General features: G+C 47.5%; 4 protein-coding genes across 14 annotated transcripts in view; 3 read left to right on the top strand and 1 right to left on the bottom strand.

The window, feature by feature from the left end:
* The window catches only part of CDC25C (cell division cycle 25C), a 34,460-nt gene extending 28,262 nt beyond the window's left edge, over positions 1 to 6,198 (bottom strand). For 3 of the 10 annotated variants that reach the window (XM_049649279.1, XM_049649277.1, XM_049649278.1), the window contains exons 1-2: positions 1,286 to 1,520; positions 18 to 217 (exon numbers count right to left, since the gene is read on the bottom strand). In XM_049649279.1, coding sequence (XP_049505236.1) covers positions 18 to 211 — 194 coding nt within the window. In that variant the 5' untranslated portion in view covers positions 212 to 217; positions 1,286 to 1,520. Of the gene's footprint in view, positions 1 to 17; positions 218 to 1,285; positions 1,546 to 5,953 lie in introns of those variants that run through there. The other 7 variants (XM_049649284.1, XM_049649283.1, XM_049649274.1 and 4 more) reach the window with 6 other exon arrangements.
* Positions 2,800 to 5,559, top strand: LOC125935551 (oocyte-specific histone RNA stem-loop-binding protein 2-like). The gene is given in 6 exon segments (XM_049649291.1): positions 2,800 to 2,929; positions 3,041 to 3,145; positions 3,781 to 3,933; positions 4,076 to 4,196; positions 5,290 to 5,372; positions 5,374 to 5,559. Coding segments are annotated over 6 exon segments (591 nt in total). The 5' UTR covers positions 2,800 to 2,888; the 3' UTR covers positions 5,462 to 5,559.
* Positions 6,185 to 17,111, top strand: FAM53C (family with sequence similarity 53 member C). 2 transcript variants are annotated; one of them, XM_049649286.1, is made up of 5 exons: positions 6,185 to 6,275; positions 9,643 to 9,872; positions 10,267 to 10,324; positions 12,362 to 13,146; positions 14,056 to 17,111. In XM_049649286.1, exons 2-5 carry the CDS (start codon positions 9,795 to 9,797, stop codon positions 14,311 to 14,313), a joined length of 1,179 nt encoding a protein of 392 aa, XP_049505243.1. In that variant the 5' UTR covers positions 6,185 to 6,275; positions 9,643 to 9,794; the 3' UTR covers positions 14,314 to 17,111. The 2 variants fall into 2 exon arrangements, with proteins under 2 accessions (XP_049505243.1, XP_049505242.1); XM_049649285.1 differs by lacking the exon at positions 6,185 to 6,275 and adding an exon at positions 6,626 to 6,730.
* Positions 14,477 to 19,677, top strand: part of KDM3B (lysine demethylase 3B) — a 75,663-nt gene continuing 70,462 nt past the window's right edge. Inside the window, exon 1 of the mRNA XM_049649271.1 lies at positions 14,477 to 14,560. Within this exon, the coding sequence (XP_049505228.1) occupies positions 14,546 to 14,560 (15 nt within the window). The 5' untranslated portion in view covers positions 14,477 to 14,545. The remainder of the gene's footprint in view (positions 14,561 to 19,677) is intronic.

Consider the following 19,677-nt stretch of genomic DNA (forward strand, 5'->3'; position numbering starts at 1 on the left):
GTAAAAGGTGGATTTACCCAGACAAAACACTTAGGTTTGCAGAATCGCCAAAGAGTTTGTTCACTGGAGTTCTAGGGAGATCTGGACAGGTGGTAAAGGAAGTGTCTCTCTCCAAGAGCAGGTTTAATATCTTCCTCTGACTGGACCTAAAACTGGGTCCTGAGCCAGCATGTACATCCTCTTCTGCAGATGAAATCAATTCTGCAGACATGGCCTCCTGAGAAAAAAAAAAAATAACACCTACCTAAGAGGTGAACATCATCTACATAGGTCCCTCACAGGCTGTCCAGTTTTCACAACCTCCTCCACCCTTCCCAGCAGCAGCCCAGTGGCTCAGTACTGGAGAAAGAACATCCCTAGGATCACAACTAGGCATGAAAGTTGAATCCCACTTGCCCCAAGCACCTTGACCTTTTTCTTGGAGCCGAACTTATCTAGAGGCAAACGCGGGACTTTTTTTTTTTTTTTTTTTTTTTTTAAGTAAGCTGTACACCTAAAGTGGGGCATGAACTCGCGAGAACAGTTCCACATTCCATTGACTAAGCCAGCCAGGCAACCCAAAACCAGGACTTCATTAAAAAAGGAATGAGGAGGGGCGCCTGGGTGGCTCAGTCGGTTAAGCGTCCGACTTCGGCTCAGGTCATGATCTCACGGTCTGTGAGTTCGAGCCCCGCGTCCGGCTCTGTGCTGACCCAGAGCCTGGAGCCTGTTTCAGATTCTGTGTCTCCCTCTCTCTCTGCCCCTCCCCTGTTCACACTCTGTCTCTCTCTGTCTCAAAAATAAATAAACGTTAAAAAAAAAAAAATTAAAAAAAAAAAAAAAAGGAATGAGGAGCGCCTGCATGCCTCAGTCCGTTAAGCTTGGGGCTCTTGATTTCAGCTCAGGCCATGATCTCATGATCTCACGGGGGTGAGATCGAGCCCCTCCAGGGCTCTGCCCTGGGCCTGGATCCTGCTTATGATTCTCCATCTCCCTCTGCCCTTCCCCCCCCCCCCCCCCCCCCCCCGCTCTCGAAGGAAAAAAGGGAGAAAGGGATGAAAGAGAGAGGCAGAGAGAGAGAGAGAGAGGAAAAAAGAAAGAAAGAAAAGAGAAGATAAAAGAAAAGAAAAGGCTTTCACTTATTCGGGGGCCACACAGCTAGTGACTACTGACAGGAAAGAATTCGGGTCTCCTAACTCGCGATAATGCTTATTAAATCCCCTGAAGTTCTGTTTGTAGAGCCCCCACTGGACCCTGGGGGACGCTGAGGTTTCCGTGATACCGGTGGAGAGGGTTCCCGGCTTACCTCAGATTGGAGCCAGAGATTCACCTTCAGGAAAAACAAAGGTGGGGAGTCAGTCACAAGCGAAGACTTGAGCAGAATTAAAGGAAATCTGACGAAAGGAGTCAATTAACCAGACTACGATTCCGCTTCTAGACTGGATAGGCCGAGAGGATCGAAGTTACAGCCACAGTGCAAGAATATCAACAGTCACAGGGCCTGGCTATTCAAACCTTCCGCCTCCCCAGTAAACCTATCCCATTCACCTCAAGACTGCGTCAGCCAATCTGCGCCCGCGCGCGCCCAGACTCTTTTGGCCAATCGTTTGGCTCTACATCACTAGGCGTGACCTTGCTTTGGAAGGAACACAATTTGCCCCGCCCCTCAGCCAGAGCAGGATGCCGATTGGTCAGGGTTCAGTAAACCGCTAGGTAAGCCCCGCCCCCCCCGGGTGCCTGGCACACCATTGGCTCTCCCTCTGGCCAATCTCCACACCCTTCCTGAGCACTCTATTCCCTTAGCCCCTCCAACCCCGGGAGATTTAAACTGGACTTCGGTAGCGAGTACTGCTCTTTAAGATAATACCTGGGGAGAGTTGTTTGGGTGACAGGGTGTTTTAAACTTTTCTTTCCCCTTGCTTCTTTCTTGTGTCGTTACTTGGGCCTTTTCATCTTCGTTTTTCTTGCCTTCCATTGGAGATGGAGCATTTGCCACCGGTATGGCAGATGTTGAGGCGAGACAGGTGTGTGTATTTATGCTGCATTTATGTATTGACCCCTTCCAATAGCTTTCATTGTTTCGAGTTCCTTTTAGAGCTCAGCATCTCTGAGACTCTAGGTTATGCAGGATAAAGGAAATTCCTTTTCAGGGAAAACAGGGGAATTAAATCATCTCTTGGTATAATCCTTATCACAGTCCAAAGGATCCCAAGCTTTGGCCGTTTATGGAAATTTGAACATTGATAGGTGATACTAAGAATTTATTCTTAATGTTGGGGATTTGAATAATCCTGCGGGAGTGGTGGTGGGTATAGATGGTGGGTGGTGGGTATAGACGAAACAAGATTTGCCATGAGTATTAAGCAATGGGTAACTGGGGGTACATTATATCACTACTGTCAAAGTTTAATCATCTGGGGATCTTGTTAAAATGCAGGTTCTGATTCAGTAGGTCTGGGTTGGGGTCCAAGATTCTGCATTTCTAACAAACTCCCAGCTGATGCTGATGCAGCTTGTCCTGAGACCATACTTTGAGTAGCAAAACATTATGGCATGCTCTTCTCTATTTTTGAAATTTTCTACACACAAAAAAAATGTTCAAAATAACTTGGAAGCTCTTTGAATGCAGGCTCTTTAAAATGATGAATCAATAAGTAGAGAGTGGGGCCTAGGAATTATCAAGGCGCTACTCATGCTGATGGTTTGCAAATCACATTCTGAGAAACAAATCAGCAATGCAACAGTTCAGCCACAAACACAACCTTTATCCGGTGTCCACATCTTGGTGGTGGTAGTTGCTAAGAAGTACAGCATAGTCAGCTGGGTTTTATCCTAATACCCTTTTCATATGGAGAATCTGCTTCCCCAGAAAGGAGGTATGTGAAGAGTCTTTGTTCTCTGGGATTGAGATGGTGAGTGTGGGAGTCAGCACAGAGCCCTGCCATGCTAGGTGAGTTTGAAAAACAGACTAGGGGTTAAGGGAGTGTGTGTGGGATGAGTTGGTTTTTAGTTTGAAAACCATAATCACACTTCATGGGACCATTGTATACTTCCCCTGCAGGTGGGAGGTAGAGACAGATGAAGTTGTTCTACAGCGGCGGCAAAAACAGATAGATTATGGCAAGCGCACACCTGGTTACCAGTGTTTCCTGCAGCAGGTCCCCAAGTGAGTGCAGTTGTGCGGGGTCACAACAAGCATGTCAGCTAAGTGGCTTTGGTTCAATGTAGGGTGATGGAAAGATATTAGAATATGAATGCTCTCACAAAGTCTCATCATTACTAAAACTAAGTCTCCTGAAATGTAGCCCCCTAAATAAATTTTCAAGACTTTTTTTTTTTTTCAAATGGAACAAATCCTACTTGGCCCATGAGACTTTCAAAAGTTCAATCCATGTTTGCTAATGAAGTTTTTCTTTCCAACCATTTTTACCTCATACCGCCAGCTGACTTCACTAATTACAACATACTTGCCTAATTACATGTAAGTTTCCATGCATACATGCAAACTAAATGTATAAAGAGGTAGTATGTATTTCAAAGGGATGTCAGATACTGTCTTTTATATCTGTCTTGACTTCTGAGGGAGTTGGAATATCTAAATTACCCTTGCCAGAAGAATATTAGGAATTTAGGAAGTTTGGTGCTTAATCCCAACTGAAGATTTATTTTTTCTATTGAATTGCGGGCATTGATCCTACCTGACTCTTAAGAAACCCCTAATGAGTCTCCTGATTCACTGTGATAAACTGACCTGTGCCCCTTCCCCCTGACCTGAGTCTGACACATATCTGTCATTGCCAGGGCAAAGCGACAGCCAGGACTTCACCCTCAAACACCAAATAAGAACAGGAGGTACAGCCGTCGCTCGTGGGATGCCCAAATCAGGCAGTGGAGAAGAGCTCTACATTCTTGGGACCCCCCCAGCCAGCCTCTGCAGGGCAGGGAGGCTGAGGGGTGAGTGCATTATTCTTGGTTTCTTGTTTGAGTGGTGGACTGAGCCCCACCTCTCCTTACTTTGCAGGGGTTTAGATTTTAATGGCTGAAAAGGGAGAGTCTGAATGAGGTGCATGTTCCTCTGACTCTGCTGCATTCCTAGGCAGGGGATGGAGCATCTCTTAGAGCCAATGGGTTCCACCCCTTTGGATGACCTTTTGGATGACTGGTTCCAGGCCCTGGAACCCTCACCGAATCTGGATGGAGACCAGAAGGGAGCCCAGGTAGTCTTCTATCCACCTATCTTCTACCTGTCTTCTAAATCCCACTGGTACACTGTTAGAGATGGAGTCTGGCCTATGAGGTGACAATTAGCATGGGGTTCAAGGTAGTAGTCCAAGAATGAAAGAAGGAAAATGGGGCAGCAAGAAAAAATAGGACATGAATAAAAAACTCTGAGAACTAAAGGTGGCAAAAGGAGATTTATTTTTTTTTTTAATTTTTTTTTTCAACGTTTTTTATTTATTTTTGGGACAGAGAGAGACAGAGCATGAACGGGGGAGGGGCAGAGAGAGAGAGGGAGACACAGGATCGGAAACAGGCTCCAGGCTCCGAGCCATCAGCCCAGAGCCTGACGCGGGGCTCGAACTCACGGACCGCGAGATCGTGACCTGGCTGAAGTCGGACGCTTAACCGACTGCGCCACCCAGGCGCCCCGGAAGGAGATTTAATTATAGTTAGTAATGGCAGGGAAGTTGGGCTGCACTGGGGGCTATCTTATACTTGATGAAAGGGGTATAATCTTCCTTGGAATTGAGGCCTGAAACCTGACATGGAGGATTTGGGTGTTTGTTTTTTTCAAGTGTCTCATTTTATAAATGTTTTGCATATGAGCCAATGCTAACTTCTTATTCTCAATCATTGAACTTTATTAAAGCATTGTTAATAATAAAAGGAGGATAATAAATAACAAAATTATAAAAGGATAATAAATAATAAAAAAAGGAGGATCATCAAGTGGTGAAGACCAAGGACTTTAAAGCATCAAGGACTGGTCTGTAATGTTACCTTTGCCTACCAGATGGGCAGTCACTTAATCTCTCCAATCATTTCATCTGTCAAATAGAGACATTTGCTCATTTCATGATTCTAAGCAAAAATGAGAATACTTTTTTAAAGTATGTAGCACGGTGTCTGGTACATAATAAGTGCTCCACAACAGTAATTACTGGAAACCATGTCTCCTATACTTCATGGCCTTGTTCCCTCTTTTGCCAAGGGGAAATGTGCAGGGCAAGGGAATATGCAGTGCATCTATCTTCCCTCCACCCCTATTTTCTTGATAAATCTCACTTTCTCTTCACTCTTCTTTTTCAGTTTGCAGACTTGGTGGCTCCTGCCTACTCCCTTCCCTGGCTCTGTGAGGAAGATCCCCACCACTGGTGCTACTTTGTAGCTGATCAGTTACATATCTGTCCTAGACTTGAGTGGGGCACCAAATATTTACAGAAAACAGACGTCTTTCAAGGGACTTGTTGCTAGGTTGTAATAGTGTAATAGTTGGAATAGTGAAGATTATTTGCATTACTGCTACTTCCCAATCGATTAAAAAAGAAATCTAAAACTGCTGTACAAAAAGATGGCAACACGAAGGCATTGTTTAAAGCCTCTTTTTCTTTTTGCCTTTCTTTCTAAACCTTTTTTGATAGCTGAGACTCAAATTTACATGAAAGTCAGGAAGCATTTAGCTGTTCCTCAGCCTCTTCCCTACTAACGTCTACATGCAGTCTTTTCGAAAAAAGACTTAAACTTTGGCTGAGGTGGGAGGTGGTGGTAGTGGTGGAGATTTAATAAAAAGGGTGGTATCCTGTTCCTAAAGAGGAAATATACGGACATGAACATCTTTTCTCCAGCTGCCTGTTTCCTCCCTCCCTGTCTTAAGTGGTCCAGCTGTAACCACCATACTCCTCCTTCCCTCCCCCCCAACCCACCCCCGCAAGCAACTGAACCGCCTATGATGTCATAATCACAACCCCATTACCTCATCCTGCTCGGGGGTGGGGGTGCGTAGAGGAAGGAAGAGTAGTGGACAGCCCTGGGCCCTCCGCAGCTTCACAAAGTGTTTTGGGTGAGGGCTAATTACAAAACCAATTTGGAACGGCCACGCAACCGTTGCAAGTCCTGGGTTTATAAGGTTCGAGGCGATCCGGCAGCTTGAAGAGGGGCTCCTGGGACTCGGAGCAGGCCCTAATCGACTCTTGGACTACATTTCCCAGAAGCCTTCACGCCGCGGACGGGTCCTCTGCTGGCGGAAGGGGGATTCCTTCTCCGAAGCAGCCCTAGAGGGCGGGACAGGAGAGCAGGTAAGAGGAACTTCGGCTAATTCTGTTACGCGGCTCAAATCGAGTAGAGGGCTGTACTTATGCCAGTGTTGGAATGGAGGGTGAGGGGGATGGCTTTGTTTACCTTCGTCCAACACGGCCTCCCCCGCGGGTTTCGAGATGTGCCGCCAACTGGGTCCGTCCACCTTCTGCGGTATTTTGGAGGGGGTGACTCGATGGTGAGGAAATCACCTTCATCCCTAAATCAAAGAACCTGTCTCATTCCCGACAGTACTTTCCAAAATAGACTTTGGGAGAGAAACGGCGCAAGGCTCGAGCCTCCGCGGGCGGTTCAGGAGGATTCCGCGAACCAGAGTGATCTCCCTACTCTCCTTAGGGGCCCTTTGGTTCGCGCCGGCGCCTTTTAAGGGCACCGTGGGGCGAACGGAGCGCTCAGAGCTGCTCCGGCCGCGGCCCTGGGAGCTGGAGGAGCCGCGGTAGGTGGCGAGGGCAGGTGGCGCTGGGCCCTCGGGGCGGGCACCTCGGCCGTCCCTCCCTCCCTCCTTCCCTCTTTCCCTTCCCCCAGCCCGGCCGCGAGCGCCGCACGGCCTCTCTGGACGCCTCCGCGGGGAGAGCACGGGACCCGGTGGGGGAGGGGTTGGCGGAGTGCTAAGTCCCAGACCCTCTTCATCCCTAGCGTCCTGAGTTCGCTTCCCGCGGCCAGGTGATGGAAGCTGATATGGGAGGAGGCGAACGACAGCCCCCCTGAGCGAGCCCTTGTGCCCCCCTAGGGGCCAGCGGACGCCCCATGCCCCACCCCGCAGGGACAGGCAGGGCAACCGAGGGAGAGGTTGAAGACTGGAGGGGGGCCTAGCCTTTTGCTTCTTCATCGGGGTGGGGGGAGGGGTGCTCCCCACTTGTCACCCCTATCCCCGCCAGAGCCATATGGAAGAAGGAACAGTCAGATCCTCACTTAAATGTTCATGCACCTCCCTGCCTTCCTCATGTTTTTCTTCAGTCTCCCCCAGAGGTGTGGGCCTGGGACCTGGGGGTGGGGTGGGGGGGAAGGTCCCCAGGGGATTTGTGACTCTCTTACCCCTTGGCCTGACTAGATCCTAGGTTCTTCAGTTTTCATCACAACCTCAGCATCCCTGAAACCCGAATGTCAGGGGTTACTGCCATCCAATAAGAGATGGGATGGGGGTCCAGTCTTTATGTTAGGGGGCTGATGGTGGAAGGAACGCCTGGATTGAGAGTTGGGCCTGGTGGGGTCGTGGGGAGGGCCTAGCGGCCTGCTGCTCTGTGAAGGGCTGAGCCCTGTGCCAGTTGTTAAGCTGAGAAGTTTTAACTTGTTTAGTGAAGGTTCAGGGCTGTTTTTGCCCCTCAGATAAACAAAATGGAAGGGGAAGGAAGGCGGCAAGAGAGGGTTTCTTACACTTTTTTCTATGCCTGCCTGAGAAAGAGGAGGCCCCTCGCGGAGCTGGTTTGCCTTCTTTTGTGTCCTGGTTTGATTCCTTATGGCTTCCGTTCTGTTCCCCCTCTCAGGCTGGCCTGTTTTAGGAAACTCAGGCTGAGAGTATCAGTTGCGTGGTGGTAGTTGCATTGTTCCAATTACCGCCGTGTGTGGCCACATCCCAACAATTAAAATGCAGAAAAACACAAAATCACTCTCTTCACTTGATCCCAGAGAGGGCTGGGAGTTTGCTGTTTGGCCAAATGCCTCATGAAAAGCTTGAAAGAGTTTGCTTCACTCCCTGCTCTTCATGGCTGGTCAGTCTGAGGCCTGTGATCTGTGGGGTAAAAGCCTTCAGTTAGGTTCCCTCTCTAGTTGATCTTTTGGGGGCAGAGTTAAGAAACCAAGAGTAGAAAAGAAGCTTTAGCTTTTCCCCCAAGAACATAGAAGCTGCTGAAGGGAGCTCTCGGGAAGCTGGAACTTCGTTCAGGGTGGTGATAATTATGCGTGAAAATGATAGTTATTTGTAATGATGATTGACTTCTCCCAGACCTTTCTTCCAAAAAAACTCCACATACATCCACATGTATTTCTTTGCTTTTCCTTACCTACCTCTCTCTGAGGTGGGGATGGGGTCAAGATGACTCCCTCTTTTTTTTTGCAAAAGTAGAAAGTGATCTGCCTCCAAGGTCACAGAAGAGCCGTTTTGGGCTTCCCTAGGTGTGCAGATGAGGAAAGGTGGCGTCCAGCCAAATAGATAAACCCAATTGCCTTCTTCAGCTTAATATCATCACTTGTGGCATTCTTAGCCTGTGTAGAGCAACAAACAGGAGGGTTTGAGAAACAGCAGTCTTTGTGGAGTCTTGATTTGTACAGGCTAGATTGTATGCTTTTTACATTTTGGTATTTCATGTTATATGGTACCTGTGACAGGTTAAGACATATTTATTGTGCCCATTTTATATACAAGTTAACTAAGGCCAAGAAAAGTCAAGTGACTTCCCAGAACTGTCACAGCAAATTGGAGCAAGGTTTAGATTTCTTGAATGTTTGTTTTATCTACTAGAGAATGCTATATACACCCTCTGATGAGCTGTCTGCCTGCTGGTCATTTCTGGGAATAGGCAGAACCATATGGAAATACTAGGTTAACCTCCTCTCCTCCATTGAGCAAGGCCCCTCAGGCAATTGTGTAGGCTGGAAGCCTGTTCTTTGATAGAATTAGTTTGCTTCTAGTGAAATTGACCATGAGAAGGAGTCTCAGTTAATTGTATCCATGGTCTTGAGTCAGATCAGGCTAAAAACTTAGTTGAATGAAGTCATACAGTTGTTAACATCTATAGAGTTGAAATGTAAGTGGAATAATCCTGGTTCCATTTCTGTCTTCTTAGCTTTGTAAGAGAATGTATACAGTATCTGTTAGAAAACAATATAACACGATATACATTCAGGCTAAGGGAGAACATGAAACCTTGTTCACTCTGATTGGTCTAAAGGAAAAAGTCATTCCTACAACCAGTGCTCCACCCTGTTCCCTATTACTATTTGTGTGGTTTAGGAAAAATGTATCTCTCTGTTTCTGATTAGAGGATAAAAGAAAATATTGGGGTAATCAGGATGGAAGTAACCATTTGGGTGTTGTCTCTCACTTGAGCTGTTTTTTAAGCGGTACCGGTAGTCTGGGTAGACAGAACAGAGCATGAACCAGGTTAGGAGTGGCAAATAGGTTTCAACTTGCTTGCTAACTCCAGTTAATTTTACTGGTTAACTGGAGTGCCACGTTCAGAATGTTTCTGAGGCTGTGTTTAGGCTTAGCAGGAAAGAGCTGTGATCAATTAATGATGTCTGCCAGAGGCCTGGCATAGGGATGCTGTGGTATGTGTGCCATGCATTTTCCACCTGTGGGCCAGGTACATCTCTAATATCACTTGGGGCTGGTCCCTCTGTAATTGGCAGACTCAGCAGGCATGACTGGAGAGGGGAGTCCCAATGGTGCTAGAATGGTGCTGCAGTGGCAGAAGACGGCTCACGAGTGAGGTCTGGAAGAACAACAGGGAAGACATCCATCATTTGCTCCAAAGTGTGCAAGTCATATCCTGGGGAGAATCATGATAACCCTGATCACTGAGCAGCTACAGAAGCAGACTCTGGATGAGCTGAAATGCACACGCTTCAGCATCAGTCTGGTAAAAGACCAGTCTTCCTGCTTCTCTACCATCCCCTCCCCCTTTTTTCTGAGGCTGTTTGTTGCTACTACTTTACCCATGTCCTGTGCCGTATGAGTCATGGTACTTGTACTGGAAGAGCCTACTACAGGCTCAAAACCCAGCCCAAAAGGAAGGGGGCAGGTATTTTTCCACTGATAGAGAAGGGACACCAAAACTTGGGTGGAGAAGGGTATGAGATGTTGGAAGATGTGGATTATTTTACTCACTAACTTTGGGAAGACAACAAGAAGAGAACATTTAGGAGTCCCTAACATCTCTATAGCCCATGAATTACAGGGGTAAGCTGAAAAGGGCTTCCTGGAAATATGTGTCCTGAGCCTGAATCATGATGGATATCCTCTCTCTCTCTTAGCCTCTGCCTGATCATGCAGACATCTCCAACTGTGGGAACCCTTTCCAACTTGTGTCTGGTAAGGCTTTGTATGTGTGTCTGTGTGTATCTACACCTTTCTTTCATTGGTTTCCAGTGACCAGGGCTAGCTAGTCTGTCTCCACAACTTTCTTGCCAGGGTCACCTGCTGAGATTCACACTTCTCTCCATTTTCCTGCACCTGCATGGAGGTTATTTGTTTAGTTTGCTCTTATTCTAGCCTTGACAGGACTTTTATAATCTGATTTTTTTTTTATTTTTTTTATTTTTTTATTTTTTTATTTTTATTTTTTTTTTTTAAATGTTTTTATTTATTTTTGAGACAGAGAGAGACAGAGCATGAGCAGGGAAGGGGCAGAGAGAGAGGGAGACACAGAATCGGAAACAGGCTCCAGGCTCCGAGCCATAAGCCCAGAGCCTGACGCGGGGCTCGAACTCACGGACCGCGAGATCGTGACCTGGCCGAAGTCGGACGCTTAACCGACTGCGCCACCCAGGCGCCCCTGATTTTTTTTTTAAATAGGTAATACATTCATGTGGTTCAAAAAATTTAAAGGGGCACTTGGGTGGCTCAGTCGGTTAAGTGTTCCACTCTTGATTTCAGCTCAGGTCATGATCTCAGGGTCGTGCCCCTCATTGGAGCTCGCTTAAGATCCTCTCTCTCCTACTCCCTCTGCCCTTCTCCCACACACACTAAAAAAAAAAAATTTTTTTAATCTTTATTTATTTTTGAGAGAGACAGAGTGTGAGCTGGGGAGGAACAGAGAGAGAGGGAGACACAGAATCCGAAGCAGGCTCCAGGCTCTGAGCTGTCAGCACAAAGCCCAACGCGGGGCTCGAACTCATGAACCACGAGGTCATGACCTGAGCCGAAGTCGGACACTCAACCGACTGAGCCATCCGGGCACCCCTCAAAAAAAATTTTTGTGGGGGCACCTGGGTGGTGCAGTCGGTTGAGCGTCCGACTTCAGCCAGGTCACGATCTCGCGGTCCGTGAGTTCGAGCCCCGCGTCAGGCTCTGGGCTGAGTTCGAGCCCCGCGTCAGGCTCTGGGCTGATGGCTCGGAGCCTGGAGCCTGTTTCCGATTCTGTGTCTCCCTCTCTCTCTGCCCCTCCCCCGTTCATGCTCTGTCTCTCTCTGTCCCAAAAATAAATAAAAAAACGTTGAAAAAAAAATTTTTGTGAATAACAAATATATTGAAAAAAGTCTCCCTTCTCCATCTAGCTCCCGCCACCTCCCCAAAAGCAGCTCGTGTTATTACTTTGTCTATCCAACTAGAGTTTCTTTATACAAATAGAAGCAAATATAAATGTGTACTTTTTATTCCTGCAAAAGGTTGCATACTATATATATTATTTGGCACTTTTAATTTTTTTAGTTAACTACACTCTAGCTAGATCTTTTGGTATCAGTGTGTTAATTGGAGCATTTCTTTGTGGGTGGCTAGACAACAAAGGAACATGAATAGTCTTAGGGTTTCCTAAGCCTGGGTTCCATCATCAAAGGCCTTCCCCACTCTGTTTGCCCTCTCTAGGAATAAAAATGATCTCTTACCTGCTCGATTGCCTCTTAATCCTTGGCAGCCCTAACTCTTGTCTGGGTGCTGGTGACATGTAGGAAGGAGAAAGATTAAAGAAGAGCATGGGCCTGCTTTTTACAACCTGGGGCTGGTAGGTATGGAAGCAGAGTAAGGCTAGGTGGAGTGAAGTATGAGCAGGGCACACATGCTTTTTTTTCTCTTGACTGTGCCTTTGAGAGGGAGTGATACGCAGTATTTGAGACTATTTTTAATTTTAGGTGGTTCCTCATAATGGAGGCAGTATAGTCTAGTGGTAAGAGACCTAGCCTTAGCATCACACAGACCTGGATTTGAATCCTCCTTTGATCATTTCATTCCTACATGACCTAGGACAGGTTACTGGACTTCTCTCATCTGTGAAATGGGGATAATAGTACCTACCTCCTGAGGTTTGGGGAAACCTCACATAAAGTGCTCATTATATTTTGTGGCATATAGTAAGCTCTTAAAAATATATTAGCTTTCATTAATACTATTTTTATTATGAATGCTTTCCAGAAGGTGCTTCCTGGAGGGGCCTGCCCCACTGTTCCTGTGCTGAGTTCCAGGACAGCCTCAACCTCAGCTACCACCCCTCGGGCTTGAGCCTGCACCTCAGACCACCTAGCCCGGGAAGTTCCCCACAGGAGCAGCCCCTCTCCCAAGTCCTAAGCCCTGAGCCCCCAGATCCAGAGAAGCTTCCTGTGCCCCCTGCCCCTCCATCCAAGAGGCACTGCCGCTCACTCTCAGTGCCCGTGGACCTGTCTCGCTGGCAGCCGGTGTGGCGGCCCGCCCCCTCCAAGCTGTGGACTCCCATCAAGCACCGGGGCAGTGGTGGAGGGGGTGGGCCGCAGGTGCCTCACCAGAGCCCCCCAAAGCGGGTCTCCAGCCTCAGGTTCCTCCAAGCTCCCAGTGCCTCTTCTCAATGTGCCCCGGCCCACAGACCCTACAGTCCCCCTTTCTTCAGCCTGGCTCTGGCCCAAGATTCCTCTCGACCCTGTGCCACCTCCCCCCAGAGTGTCTCCTGGGAGAGTGATGCTGAGTCCCTGTCACCTTGCCCACCCCAGCGTCGCTTCTCCTTGTCACCTAGCCTGGGCCCGCAGGCAAGCCGCTTCTTGCCCTCTGCCCGGAGCTCCCCTGCATCCTCCCCAGAGTTGCCCTGGCGACCTCGAGGCCTCCGCAATCTTCCCCGAAGCCGCTCACAACCCTGTGATCTGGATGCTCGCAAAGCTGGAGTCAAACGGCGCCATGAGGAGGACCCCCGGCGGCTGCGGCCTTCTTTAGACTTTGACAAGATGAATCAGGTGGGACCAGCAGGACTAGGGAAACTTGGTTGGGAGGAGGGAGACTCTGTTCCATTTTTACTTCGAAGTGTCCCCTAGTTCCATGCACTCCTGACAGGTTCTTTTCTGTCTGAGCTTCTGCTAGTGTGATTCACCATCCTAGTTGTCCGGGACTGTACCTACTTTAGGACTCAGTGTCCCATGTCGTGTGTAACTCCTTGGGCCTGGAGGTTCTAGAGAAATTGAGGGCAGACCCATGGTAAATCTTCCAATAGGGATTCCTGATTGTTCTGCTAAAGGTGCTTTCCCTCCTCTTCTGAGGATGCATAAGCCTCAAAAGTCACATCATCAGTGCCCTACCCTTTCTTGACCTCTAGACTGATTTTGCCACTCTCCGTCAGTGCTTCCGCTGGGTGTGTGAGGGCTTCAGCAAAACGGGTTGCTGCCTTATTCATCTGTTCAGCAAATGAATTTTGACTTCCCAGTGTGAGTGCAGCTATTATATGCACTTGTCCACTTTTTTCACACTCTTCCTACTAGTCCATTGGGTCACAAACCCCTTTGAGAATTTACTTATTCAGAGTCATTCCTCCAACCAGTCAGCAAATGTTACTGAATACCTGCTATGTACTGGGCTGTGACTAGGCACTTGCAATATTGTTGTGAGACACCCAGATAAGATTCTTGCCCACATGAAGCTTGTAAGTGAGCTCTTAATCTTGAACCCAACAGAAACTATGGGCTCTTTGCTCAAAGAACTGTGCCTGCATACTAAATTTTCTAAATGTTACCAGGGAGTTCACCCACGTCATGCCTAGGACTCATACCTGTAGGGGTAACCAAGAGGGATACTTTGAAATATAGCTTGGACCAGGGTTCTGTGGGAGTTGATATCTTTCTGCATTCTTAACTTTGTTGTTTGTTTGACAGAAACCATACTCAGGAGGTCTCTGTCTCCAAGAAACAGCCCGGGAAGGCAGCAGCATCTCTCCACCGTGGTTCATGGCCTGTAGCCCCCCACCCCTCTCTGCTTCCTGCAGCCCCATTGGGGGTTCCTCCCAGGTGCTCAGTGAAAGCGAAGAGGAGGAGGAGGGGGCCGTGCGGTGGGGGCGGCAGGCACTGAGAAAGCGGACACTGTGCCAGCAGGACTTTGGGGACCTGGACTTGAATCTAATTGAGGAGAACTAAAACTGAGAGGCTACTTCCTGGGGCCACACAGACTGATTCTCTATGGCTACTAACAAGTGTCAAGGCCCCAAGGCCAGGGGCCGAGCCTGGGAATGGGGGTGAGTGGAGGGCTCCGACTCAGGGCAGCCGGAAATCTTCTCGCTCCAGGAAGCTCGACCATGCCAACAGACTGGCCGGGACAAGATAAACGGAGCTGGTGGCGGGAGGGACAGCCCCAGAGCAGACCCTTCCCATGGCGGCCCTGAGTGTGAGTATCCCTGCCACCGAAAAAGCAATGGGCAGGGAAGGAAGGGGTCTGCTGACCCCAGCTCGGGGAATTTCACTAGCCCCTTTGCTTCAAAGGGCACTTGTGTCTTAGAATTTGGCCAGGGTGGGGGGTTCATTCAGCCTCCTTGGAGAAATTGTGTGAGAGTGTGCGCGTGCGTGGGAGTGTACTTGGGGAAAGGTGTGTTTGCGTAGCCTTAGGGAAGGAAGGCAGTTGCTCCATAACAGCAGAGCATCATGATACCCCCAGGATCTTGAGTTTGCACGGGATAGCAGGCTTATTCAAGGAGTCAAGAGGAGGGCACCAAGTTTTTCTTTTTTCTAAGTAGCTTGGTTTCAGAGCTGATAATCCATAAGCACTGTTGGCTCTGCAAAGGACTCTCTTTTGGGGGATGGCAGGGTCTTTTAAGTGCTGTGACCTTGGCTAATGGTCTTTGTCTTAGACCCGTCGCCTTCCCTAGTTAGGTCTAATATTAGGGCTGGAGAGGGCTCTCTATGTTGATTCTGAGCTGGCCTTTTTTTCTTATCAGATTGTCTAGGCTATGTACAACCTGCCTCTTTCTCTAAGTAGATGTAAGCACCTGTGGACAACTGAGGCATGGTTGGATGGCTCCATTTTTCTCTTTCCCTCTCTACTGATGGGATTTTTTCCCCTCACATTCTGAGCTTCGAGGGTCAAGAACAAGGAGGAAAGGCCCTGTGTTGGCCCTCATCATCTAAGGCCAACCTGCAGCAGAAGTGGCATTCAGTCCCCAGTAAGCATGGGTAAGCTCGTTCCAGCACTATCTTTTGGAAACAGACTATAGGGAAACCTGTTGTCATTAGATCCAGGTCTAACCTCTTTTCAGACCTGCTTGACAAAGAGGAAGGGGATGTCAGCATTTACTAGTTTGCTTGTCTTCCATTCCTGCCTAGAAATGTTTATTTGCCTCTAATTGGACCTGAGAGACCTCAGGGAGGTTGGGGCTCACTAAGGGGTTGGCTGAGGTTGTGTAAAGCAAAGGCTGTGAGAAGCAGCTGGGAATTTGTTGTTGTTGTTGGATTGAATTTCCTTTTTTTGTTTCTCGCCCATAACTTAAGCCAGGGCAGCAGGTCCCAGTGGCTGCAGGGATGGGTTTAACGACTGTAGGACCCTTGGTAGGGCTGGCACCAGTGAAGATATACTGAAGCAGCTGCCAAATAGCTTGTTAGGCTTTGTCCGGCGGCTTTGGTTAGACCCTGCACGACTGAATTGGACCTGCCCTTCTTGTTTATTGGAGGAAGGGCATTCTCTTGGATTTCCAGGGTGTCTTAGGACCCAGTTCCTCATGGTAAGGGGAGAAGACCAAAGTCCACATGGTTTCTTCCTCATGGGATTGAACCTGTCATTTTCTTGGTTTCCCACATGTCACATAGGAACATCACTGACGCTGCAGCCCTCTCACCTCCACTCCAGGGGAGGTGGCCATTTCTTCTTGAGGCTCTGGCCCTCAAAGGTTCTACCCTTCCAGGGCTCTTCCCCTTCTCCTGCTAGTTACCATGTATTACCAGTGAGCTACCAAGTCTGTAGGGGCCTGAGAAAGGCTCTCTGGAGAATCCAGGGAAACTGTGAGCCCAGTAGTTGCCCATCCTTGGTTTCATCCCTCCCTTGGCTCTTCTTCTTTAGGCCATAATTTCCCTGGTGCCAGCTTCTTTTCCTCCTGGGGCATCCTTATGCCTGGGCTCTCTGCTGCATATTGGCTATGCCAGCTTCCAATAGGCCACTAGCAAGACCAGTGGTGTCTCTGTAAGCCCTAAGCTCAAGAAGTGAGGGCAGTGATTCTGCCTCTATCCTGGCTTCCCCAAAGCCCCAGGGTGCCATCCTTAGGGGAGAAGGTCTACAGATAATCATATTTGAATTCTATTACATTAAGATCTGGAAAGTTAAATTAGTTGAAACTGTCATCTTGCTTCCCAATCCGAGCACCCATGACCCTGGGACAAGCCTTTTCAAGAAGTGGTTCATTTTGCTTTACACAGTAGATCTGTTCCAAAAGTTCTGTATAAGCCAAATGCTATTTTGCAATGCATTTGGACTGCCGACCATTAAAAAGCAGCCTGTGTGATTGCTTCTTTTGTAAAGCAAGCAACCTCCCTCTACTTTAGCTGTTTTGACTATTTGGATTTTCACATATTGGGCTTACCCAGAGTGGAGCACACCTATACAGGGCTGTGGTTGACGCTGGGTAGACATCTGCATCTGTGTTGTGTGTGTGGTGTGGCTGACCAGTAGGTGAGTATTCCTGCGTGTGTGAGTGAAGCCACTCCCAGGCTGGTGCTCTCCTCCTGTGCCCGGTGACTGCCCAGTGGCAGCTCCAGCTGCCCTTCACTCCCACCTGCTGCCAAAGTCCCTGTGCTAATGGGATTACAAATACAAAAAGTGGAAAATTTTTTCGTAAACTTTGTTTTATATTAAAAAAATCCATAAGTCTGTGTGTGTTAAACATGAGGTCCTGCCTCTGTGGCTGTGTTTGAAAAAATAAAGTTTTATTAGAATAATTCATTTTCCCAAGCAATCTTGTGTACTACAGTGTCTTCTTCCCTTCTCCACAAAGAAAAGCAAGGAGGAAGCAGGGAGAAGGCCATCTAACTCTAACAGTCCCTTGCTCTAAAACGTGGCTGGGCCTTCGCCCCTCGAGGGCAGTATCTGGTCCTAGGCCTTTTGCAGCCACAGCATTAATATCCTGTGGCCCAGCTTGTGATAAGGCCTTGGTTATTTTTGGCAGTCTGATTGGTCTTTGTTTCCCTGATAGTGGTAACTATCTCCTCTACCCTGTGGTCAGTCTTCCAATAAGTTGAAGTCAAGTACTAATACATTCTAGCTCCCTGAGAAATGCTTGATAGTCCAGTCAGGAACTTGTCTAGACTGATTTGTAGTCTTTAGGAAGTGGGAAGAAAGCAGTTTGAGAGACTTGACCAGGAATCTTTTTCTTTTTTAAGAGTTTTTACATCTTATGCCCTGGAGAGATGGAGGTTTTAGTCTTGAGAATTCAGATTCCAAAGACCTAGGCAATTACTCCATTCTAAAAATAATGCTTTTGGAAAATTATCCTAACAGCAGAGCTTCTCTTTTGCCCCAGAAGTTGGTATTTTCCATAATGATTTAGTTTGGGATGTTCATGTGCTCAGGGAAGGTGTGTGGCTCACTCTCTTTAGACATTTCTATTCCACCCTTTTCCCTGTGTTAGCATTCTTGCAGTTTGGGTAAAATGTAGTTGCTTAGAGATCCAGGCAGGAGCCTCTGTCCCTAAGGAGTAGCCTTTCTTTACCAGTTGTGGTGCTGACTTGCCAGGCAGCAAGAAGAGTCAAGTTGCTTAGCCTCCGTCCCAGTTTCCTGCTTCAGATTTGTGGCACTCATCATTGAATACCAATGAAGTGTGCAAGAGGACAGGATTGGCTTGATAACCTGGAGCAGGAACCTTTGAGGGGATGAAAATACACTCCATAAATAGTGAGGGTTGTCACCTGCCCCAGAAACCAAGAAGAGGCTTTGAGGAGGGTGGGGCTTTGGCATGTGGTTAAAGAAGTCTCAGTATTATAAGTTTTTTCCTTACTTAACACTGCTGCTGTTTCCTTTCACCTACCGTTTGAGCAAGGGTCAAGTTTGAGCATCTCAAATGACTTTTTTTTCTTTCCTGTTCATTTGTTGTTGTTGTTGTTGTTGTTGTTAGATTTTTCTGTTTATTTTCTGTGAAGCGAAGTGTGATTTCATTTTCTCTTCCTGAAGTCCTATTAGTATAAGGAAGAACTCCATGAGAACACAAGGGGTCTGTTCAGTGTTGTGTCCCCGGCATGTTGAAAAGTTAATAGCACATGAAAAGTGCCTACTATGTTTGTTGAATGAATTTCTCATCTTTGCCTTCCCATCCCTGAGCTTAGGCATATTTCTGTCTCCGGTGCTGTGAGAATCCAGCTTTAGACACTGGGGCTTTAATTAGAGCTCCTTATGGGAGAAAGTCTCAACAGTGAATTTTGGTAGGAATCCTGCAAAGCAGGTAGGTCTTAGGGATTCACCCTGGTTCTATTACCAACTACAATTTGTGGGCCATGTGCTTTAAGAGGTGTCTTTTGGCCCAGGAAAGCATTCTGATTCAGGACTCAGGTTGGCTTATGGGAGGTGGAGGTTCTAAGGAATAGGAAGAGAAAAAGTCCAAGGAAATGTTTCCTTGGCGTTCCACAAGGTTAGTTCTAGAATGACTTCCTCTAGTGGTTTTGTACTTTTAGAAAAGTCAGTAGTTGCTCCCCGATCCCCAGTGCAGACCCCAACCTTTGCAAGGAAAGTATGTCTAGGGTAAAGAAAAGATATAGTCAGGAGATAACTGGGTAAGCACTTAAGTCTTAGAACCAGCTACTGCTCTTTCTGTCTGTAGAGCAGATCATTGAAAGAAATGGCCGCTTTGAGGGTAACAATCCATGATTTCTGGTTTGTATCTACTTCCATATGTACTCAGTCTGCATCTATAAAGCTATAGAACCCGTGCTAGTCTCTGATATTACCAATGTTAATGGATTTTTTTAATGTTTATTTTTGAGTGTGTGTATTTGAGAGTGTGTGCAAGCAGGGGAGGGGCAGAGAAAGAGAGGAAGACAGAATCCGAAGCAGGCTCCAGGCTTCAAGCTGTCAGTCAGAGCCTGACGCAGGGCTCAAACTCACCAGCTGTGAGATCATGACCTGAGCCAAAGTCGAATGCTTAACAGGCTGAGCCACCCAGGTACCCCACCATTGTTCATGTTTTAATGATTGAGGTTTCCCAGTGCCTGGTGTGAATGACAATCTAGGCAAAAAATTCGGTATCTCCCCTTCTCTACAATCCCTTTTCTAACAGGAACTATCAATCTCCCACACCTGTATTAAATGAATTGAGATAGGAGTGGTTGGGGTTGTTTTTTTTTTTTTGGCCCCCAACGCCACTACTTCCATGGTAAGATGAAGTGCTGTTGAGCCAAAGAGAATCTCTTTATTGCTGATCTCTTTCCAATTCCCCTAAAAGTTGAATTGAGAAACACCTGTACTGAATAACATTGGCAGACTTGGAAAGGGAAGAAGTTCCATTGGTTTAAGTAAAAATACTAAGATGTTGG

Source organism: Panthera uncia (genome assembly GCF_023721935.1).
Source record: "Panthera uncia isolate 11264 chromosome A1 unlocalized genomic scaffold, Puncia_PCG_1.0 HiC_scaffold_17, whole genome shotgun sequence".
NCBI lineage: Eukaryota > Metazoa > Chordata > Mammalia > Carnivora > Felidae > Panthera > Panthera uncia.

What these genes read in the sequence shown, in the direction of transcription:
- FAM53C (XM_049649286.1), top strand. Translation starts at nt 9,795, where the DNA reads ATGATAACCCTGATCACTGAGCAGCTACAGAAGCAGACTCTGGATGAG. An exon ending in CACGCTTCAGCATCAGTCTG is followed by an intron (nt 9,873 to 10,266) that starts GTAAAAGACCAG and finishes TCTCTCTCTTAG; the next exon opens with CCTCTGCCTGATCATGCAGA. An exon ending in CCCTTTCCAACTTGTGTCTG is followed by an intron (nt 10,325 to 12,361) that starts GTAAGGCTTTGT and finishes AATGCTTTCCAG; the next exon opens with AAGGTGCTTCCTGGAGGGGC.